Source organism: Pinus tabuliformis, chromosome X (genome assembly GCF_031772625.1).
Source record: "Pinus tabuliformis cultivar Carrire ecotype Pingquan chromosome X, CPIR1, whole genome shotgun sequence".
Lineage (NCBI taxonomy): Eukaryota > Viridiplantae > Streptophyta > Pinopsida > Pinales > Pinaceae > Pinus > Pinus tabuliformis.
Window position 1 is genome coordinate 1646268247 of NC_142308.1, and position 7859 is coordinate 1646276105.

The 7859-nt window shown below is 41.0% G+C and overlaps 1 protein-coding gene across 1 annotated transcript; it reads right to left on the reverse strand.

Annotated features, from left to right (window-relative positions):
* Positions 1-5214: 5214 nt before the first annotated feature.
* LOC149146345 (ethylene-responsive transcription factor ERF024-like) lies at positions 5215-6490 on the reverse strand. The gene has a single exon (XM_089452583.1). The coding sequence runs from the start codon at positions 6256-6258 to the stop codon at positions 5515-5517; it is 744 nt and encodes a 247-aa protein (XP_089308709.1). The 5' UTR covers positions 6259-6490; the 3' UTR covers positions 5215-5514.
* Positions 6491-7859: the final 1369 nt, after the last annotated feature.

Below are 7859 nucleotides of genomic sequence, written 5' to 3' on the forward strand. Positions count from 1 at the left end.
TGCTCTCGCGCGGTTATACTGTAGATGCAATCTAAGTCATCATCGCTTTCATAGTCGTGCACTGGCTCCATGTAGCGTGATCCTTCTGTAGGATCCAAAGGTACGACTACGCGCAGAGACTGTTTCTCAGAACTCATCTTGCGCTTCTTTAGATTTATCACCCTATTCATGTCAGTGGCCTAATCTATTCCTAATAGCATAGGGTAAGGATTGTTGTCATCAACAATCTCTATCACTTCAAAATCTGCTAGCACGCTTGCTCCTTGAATATCCACAGTGATTCCCTGCAATCTCCCTATAGGTATTATCTTTTTCTAGTTCGCCATTCACAGTTGGATAAGAGACCATTGTAGCGTAGGCCTTCCCATGTGCTCCCATGTTTGCTTCAGCAGAACGTTTGCGTCCGATCCTAAATCCAGAATCACTTGGTCCATCTCATATTCTCCAATTTGCGTGGTCAATCTCATTTCTCTTCTCGTCCTCATCGCATGCTTTCCAATCTTCCGGACTATGCACAGTTCTCTTGGAGCAGTCCAGCACATCTATTAATGAGTTCCTGCAATCCCTTTACAGCCTTGCTAGTAGCATCATGCATGTTTCTAGGAACGTCATGAGCATTGATGGGTCCATTTCTGGCTCCGGTTTGTCTTTGCTTCCTGAAGTGGAGGCATCAGCGAATCTCTTCCTAGCTTCTATAAAGTTTTCCTTAGCGCGCTCTAAATCAAACTCTGGTTCTTTCGTCGGAGCCTTTCGAACCCAAGTACTATCTTCAGGCTGCTTGCCTTTATCATCCCCCGTCGTTAGCCCACTTCGGAGCACAATGTTTACATTAGGGTCTTCCTCGCATAGCTCAGACCTCATCATTTGCAAGTTTTGAGTCGGGGGAGGTTGGAGTGCTCCCTTGTCACGCAGCCGCGCTATCAGTGTGGGAAAATCTTCCGTCTCATGATCAAACAAGGTATAATACAAACATGACAGATGTGTTGGATTCGTACAGTCACGGGCATAATGTCCTGACCCTCCGCAATTGTAACATATCAGTTGTCCATGATCTCTTCCAGGTCCTCCCCCACCTCGGCCTCGTCTGTGCCCGTGAAATCTGGTTCACGCCACTCCTGCATTCTGGTCAAGGGGTTGCATTTCGGCCTGAAATCTATAGGTGGGAGTCCTATCCATCATCAATTCATAGCTTCTACAGGTGCGCTTATCATGTCCCACTAATCTACAGAAATTACAAAACAACTATTTGAATTCTTCATGTACTTCTGCAACAAATGGCAGTTGTCTGTAGCACGCTTTCCTCCTATTTGACAAATCATGCACCACAACGTAGGCGCCGCGCTAGGTCTTGCTTAGGCCTCTGGTCTTAACGGCATCAATCCTCCTCCCGCGAGGTAATTTGTGAAGATTGGGTAGTGGTCCTTGTCATGACCCTAACCGTTACATTTAACAAACCATACCTCGTCGCGCACTTCTAGGCGAGCTGTCCTATCCTGTTTCAGACTCTGCATCTTAAGGCATAGGTTTTTCAACTACGCGTGGATCTGTTGAACTCCCAGGTTAGAATCATGTATCAGGGTCTCATGCAGTCTCATTGTGATCTCCAAGGCCTATGCCTGAGTCGTTAACCTTTGTTGTGACAGCGCGTTCCTCAAATACGGCGTTAGCGATGCTACAAACCGTTCGCGATGTTGTCCATTCGTCAAAGTCATATTGGCTTCGTGAATTGTGCACTTCAATCTCTGATCCAACTCCCAAGGAGTCTCTCTTGGTAGCATTGTGATCTCCTTGAACCCAATGATCGACTACACCTCTGACTTTGAGCTGCTAAATTCTTTATTCAACGCAATTTGGATATTCGCGACCCACGCATTCGAATTGTCATTAGAATACTTAATATACCAGGTTAGCGCGTGATCTTGCAGAGCGCTGACCAGCGTCGCTTTCTTTATATTATTGTGTGTAACTCCTTGTGCTTCCCATATAGCCCTTATCATGAACCAAAACTGGTCTGGATATTCATTTCCTACTCCCTTGAATACCTGCAACTTTATCGTGCTTGCCATATTGACTCACGATGTTGGCGGAGGTGGTATGGGCAAAGATGGGGGTGAATACGGTGAGACTGGTAGTGGTGTGGGTTGGGGTGGTATGCGCGGAATTCTCTGCCTTATCAAATTGATCGCACTTCTTGGTGAGACCTTTGCGAGCTCTTCCTCGTCCCCTCGTGGAAGTAAAATCAAGGGGCTAGTTTCTAGTTCTGCACTACCTTTGTTTCTATAAATTCTCCCACTTCGTGTAGCCCCAAACATCAATGTATTCGCATAATCCACATTTCACATAGAAGCATTTTAATCCAAGTGTTCAGAGACTTAATGTACTTACCTCACGGTCCTTTGAGAAAGCGTCGTTCTGCCTCGCTATAGCTGACTGAAGTATCTACCGCGAACTTAGTAATGAATCCTCCTATAATTCGATCGAGCTAGTGATCAACAACATCTTATCCTCCAATGCTTCCAATCTGTGCACCAACTCTGGGGTCCACACTATAGGACTGTCGAGCTTGCACTTTTCTTGGCTATATGCTAACTTCGCAATCCACTCATATAGCTCAGTAAGGAATGATGCAAAGAAAATTTCGTGGATCTCCGTGCACAGGTAGCAGTCTAGCCACTCTTCTTTTGATAGTTATGAATTCTCGTTCTCCCGCGCCGTGAACTTGTGAATTCTCCTTTCCAACCAATCTTCAATTTCTTTCTTAATTGGGTTCCAATGATACGACATCAGAGATCTCTATGTAGATTCCGGTGCTGACAACGGAACCATTTGTTGGCTTGTTGGGGCCTGACCCAGGTTCGGATTTAATTAGCCAAACAAATCCCTGTACTACTGGCCCTTTCGGCAACAGTCCACAGAGCGCGCACTGAGGTCTCACCCGAAGCAGTATGGGGGGATGCTAGAACCAGGTTTCCACACCTTGAGATGTCTGAGGGGTTGATTTAGTCCAACTGTGAATACCTTCACGTAGATTACTTCGCGAACTCTCTTGATCTATGAAGCCTTCGCACCCTGTTATATTCGCCTTTGCGCAACCCTACATAATGGTTGTGGGGCTTCCGCGTTGCTGGAGCAGCGATCTGCACTATTTCCCCAAGTCACACCATGGATCTTACTTATCTTCTTATGACAGTTAGTTATCTTCGCATAAACTAATACTTTGTATTATATTCAGTGACTCAGCATATTTATATAAGTTTGAGCAATAAATAAACAGTAAAATTGCAATTCATACCCAATAATGCATAGAACCAGAAAATATATACAGAAATATGGTAAAACTTCTCTTTATTAATGCTTCCAACAGTTACAGACTCGACCTGCCCTGCGCACTCAGCTGCAGGGGTCCGCGCACTCAGCTGCCAACTACTAGATCTCTGTGCACTCAGCTCCAAAGCCTTCTCCTACTCTACGACCCAAAGACACAACTCTACACTTCGACTCAATACTTCATCAATTCCTTAGATCATCTCCATACTTAGATTATTTCTACACTTAGAGTCTCGCTCTATTTATACAATTCCATAGTTCGCGGACCATGGGTATTTATTTCAAACCGACATTACATTACAAAAACAAGGGCGAACAACCCTATGACTCTAGTATGACTTCACGCTTCGCGCCCACAATTCGTGAAGTCTTTACAATGGACTTAGTCAAAACTTGGGTTTTAAGATGAAGCATGTCGAACTTCATGCTCATTAATTAAGGAAATTTGTTCAAGATAAGAATATCACGCCCAACACTTACAATCTTATTGCACACATTAAGATGAAGCATGTCGAACTTCATGCTCATTAATTAAGGAAATTTGTTCAAGATAAGAATATCACTCTTATATATTGCAAAACAAAAAATTAGATTATTGATATCTTTACGAAGTCATTATTTGAACCCAAGTTCATTAATCTATGTGACAAGTTATGGCTTTAGAAAGTTGTAATTACAAGGGGGGTCATGATTGTGTAATTTTATCTCATGAACCTCTAGAACATTGCACTAATGGGGGGTGTTGGAACCTAAGGTTACAATTATTCATCACACCTCTAGAGCTTCTAGAAATAGTTAGCTGGGGGATCAATGAATAAGAGACAGTTGGAAGTGGTCAACTAGCAGAGTAGTTGACTAAGTGATACTACTAAGTGGTCGATGGGTTGGTCAAGCAGCTGACTAGTAGACAATCAAAGGAATTGACTAGATGGTCAAGTCAACTTAGGAAGTCAATTAGACAATGAGAATTGGGTCGATCAACCTATAGAACAATGTGGATCTCATGAAAAATGGTTGAAATTGTCCACAATTATTTGTGGACCAAATCTTCTAGAATTCAAAAAAATTGGTTTGATTCAAGCACTATAAATAGAGGATCCTATGAATCGAACAATACAAAACGAAGAACAATGCTTAATATGCAAATCATGCATTGTGATGTTCCAATCATAATAATACATTATGTTTAAGTGCTATAAAGGTGTGGTAGCATAACTAATCTTCTATTTATTTCTTTAAATTATGTTTCTTGTTCCCGTTAGTGAGCAATCTTTATCCTTTGGCTTTTATTGATACCATTCCAACATGTAATTTATTTTTTATTTAATCTAATTTTCTATTTTTTTTTTTTTCAGTTCTTCTAATTTTCAATTGCTTTTTACTCTCTTTAGGTATACAATACTTTGAAGCTAAATGCTAAGTAGTTGATGGAATATAAGACCCTTCACAGTATCCTCTAACCTTGTCATGAATAACCTTTTTACTTCAGGGTCTTCTTCATTGCCCAGCCATTAAAATCAATTTTATTTGAATCCGATTTCAGATCATCCCATACAAAACAGGAAAAAACAAAAGCAAGTAGAGAAAATATATGCCCAAGCAAAAATGGCGTACCCCGAATGAAAACGCAAAACCATTAATAAAAGATACAACACTTGAAAAACTAGTGTGGTCGTGGAAGAAAAACGAGTAAGAAATAATCAAAACGTTCAATAACAAGAGAAGAAACTAAATGGGCATGGAATATATCGGCCTAACAGTTCTATCTTATATCATAATTTGACAGTAAAAACTTATATATGGAAATCAGACTATGTATTGTACCGTCAGAACAGCTAAATATAAAAAGTGTTTACTGCTTAATTAAAAAAAATGTTTACTGCTTAATTATACTCTGATTTCTGCTTCTTACACTGTAAAATAATAGTAATCTCTTTCCCAAACACGGATAAGGGAAATGCTCCTGTCCGTCTTAGGTAGTAAATTACTCTAGTTACTGGGGCAGTGGGGCTTGATGCACAACACCTGATAATAATTTAGGTTAGATGTACTGCCTACGTATCTATATTACATTCTGAAACAAGGCGCTGGAGGAATCAGTCAGTGCCATAGACCGCACGAGAAGTGAATTCACTACATATCCTGCATTAATTCCGAGGCATTAAAATATAATTGGTAGAGGAGTTTTCAAAAAATGCTCCACAGAAATCCAAAACCAGCTGGTTGATCCATCCACTCCTCAACATCATAACAATAATCTTCAACGCCAAGATCATCCAGACGAGGGGGTGTGAGAAGGAGAGCTTCTGCCATATTCATTATGAAATTTGGCGACTCGAATTGCTGGAACCCTTCATCCAACAATGACGAACACTGATCATTGCCCGTCCTGATTTCTAAATTGACCGAAGAACCCTCAGCAACAGCATCAGTCTGGTGCCTATAACAAACAAAATCAGCTTCTTGGATGTTGTTATCCAATTGGGTCGACTGACTATTTTCATCAGTCGCTGCTGCTTCCACGGATCCACCAATGCCACCGAGAGATGCAGAGCGATGGTCAGAGAAATCCTGGAGGGACTCACATTCGGCGTGAGAATGTTGGCGGAATGACAGCGTGGCCGCCTGTGCAGCTGCGTATTGGATATCTGAGGGATCCAAAGAGGCGGGTCGTGGAAGCATGTGAATCAGGTGCGGAAAATTGGGCAATGCGAACTTACCCTTCAAGCTGACAGCAGCCACATCATAGGCACGAGCTGCCATCTCTGGTTTATCATATGATCCCAGCCAAATTCGGGTTTTGGTTCCTGGTTGTCGAATCTCAGACACCCATTTCCCCCATCGCCGGCGACGCACACCTCTGTACATTTCATTTTGTGTCTCCTCACCACTTCGATTCCTCTTTCTCGCATTGTAATCCTGGGCATCCATAAAAATAAAAACTTTTCTCTTTAACTTCAAAATATAAAAGAAATCGCCCCTGAAAAAACTCTCAGAGATACCTAATCTGGCCGGAACAAATACCTCTTCTCTGTTCAGCCCAAGACTCAATCATATGTTTCTCAGCTCTATAGAAGTTGCATTTACCCACAATTCAATAAAGGAAGCTCTAAAGTTTTTTGATGTCTATATTTCCTCTAATAGCTTAAATCCAATTCCTAAAGATTGGGCACCCTGCAAGGCTTTTATATTGATTAAGCACAAGCACTGAAGTATTCTAGGACTGTTGGGTATATATAGAATGAATATATAACATGCACTCCTCCATTCTCTTCCATGAGATTTAAGTTGCGAAATACAGCTGGATTCCAAAAAATTCCGTCGAAGCCGCGCAAGATGTACCTTTTTTTTAACAGACCAGACACGAAAAACTTTGACATGCTACTTTACAATCAATCTTTAAAATTACGCAACGTGCAGAAACGGTTTCTATCAGTCAGTAAATTCATGACACAACGAAAGACAAGAGGTCTAATCAATTTATTAATTTCATACGACCTGGGTAGGTAAGCAAGGCGTTGAGATATGGTGGGGCGCAGGAGAAGATCAGCGAGAGAGCTGTAATTAAAAAGGGGGTTGCGATTGTGGATTTGATGTGGGGTTAAGGAAATCATTATATGTTTTAACGCGTTTTTGGGTATCAAACACTAATCTTATACAGCTGGATGGGAAAGCACTGAGGCGCGTCCCTGCGCAGAAGTTGCTCCATTATTGCATTCCATTCAGTAGTTCAGGGAAGATATTAGACATAATCCCTGTACAATGAAAACGAGATCTGCTTCTTAGCTCTCTGTATACATAAATATCTATATCTATATATATTTATATTTGTTGGGGCTCTCAACTATTCCATGTCCAACTGGATTTCCCAACGTGTTTTAATTGATGGAGGGCTTGCATCCATCTCGGCCATAACCAAAAAAATCAAGCTGGATTACAGGACGTTGTCACAGAGAGTCATATATATATCCAAAACGTCACAGTGAGCACCGTCGGCTTTGTGTTCAACGCTTGAATCTTCCGCCTCGTTTCCTCCTTTGATGTTCGTACAGTGTTGTGGGGTACCAAATGTTATCTATCGTTCAGGATAATGTTGGTAGTTACATGAATCGCCACGTTGCCAAAATTCATGGTGGTTTTTTATTGAAATATCAAACTTACAATAGATTTGTTTTAAAGATTAAACTTAAAATAGAACTTGATAGTCTTCTCTAAGCGCGGCAACCCCAATATCGTTAAAAATAATAATATAGGAACCTTCAAACTTCAGGGAAGGGATTGACCATAAAAGTCACTTGGAAGGGATTGACCATAAAAGTCACTTTTAGAGGAATGAAGTTTCCCAAATGACACAAAACACCACATTTTAATTAAAAATAAATAAAACTTGCATCCATTATATTATAAATTACTTTTTTTAAATGGGAGGGGCTAGTTCTTTTTAGAAGCATTATAGATCCTCAATGAGGAGCTAGTTTCCTTTAGAAGCATTACGGGCCCTTTTTTTTTTACATATATATGGGTACAAATGT

Excerpts from the sequence above, each read along its gene's own strand:
- LOC149146345 (XM_089452583.1), bottom strand. The coding sequence starts at position 6,258 with ATGGATGCCCAGGATTACAATGCGAGAAAGAGGAATCGAAGTGGTGAG.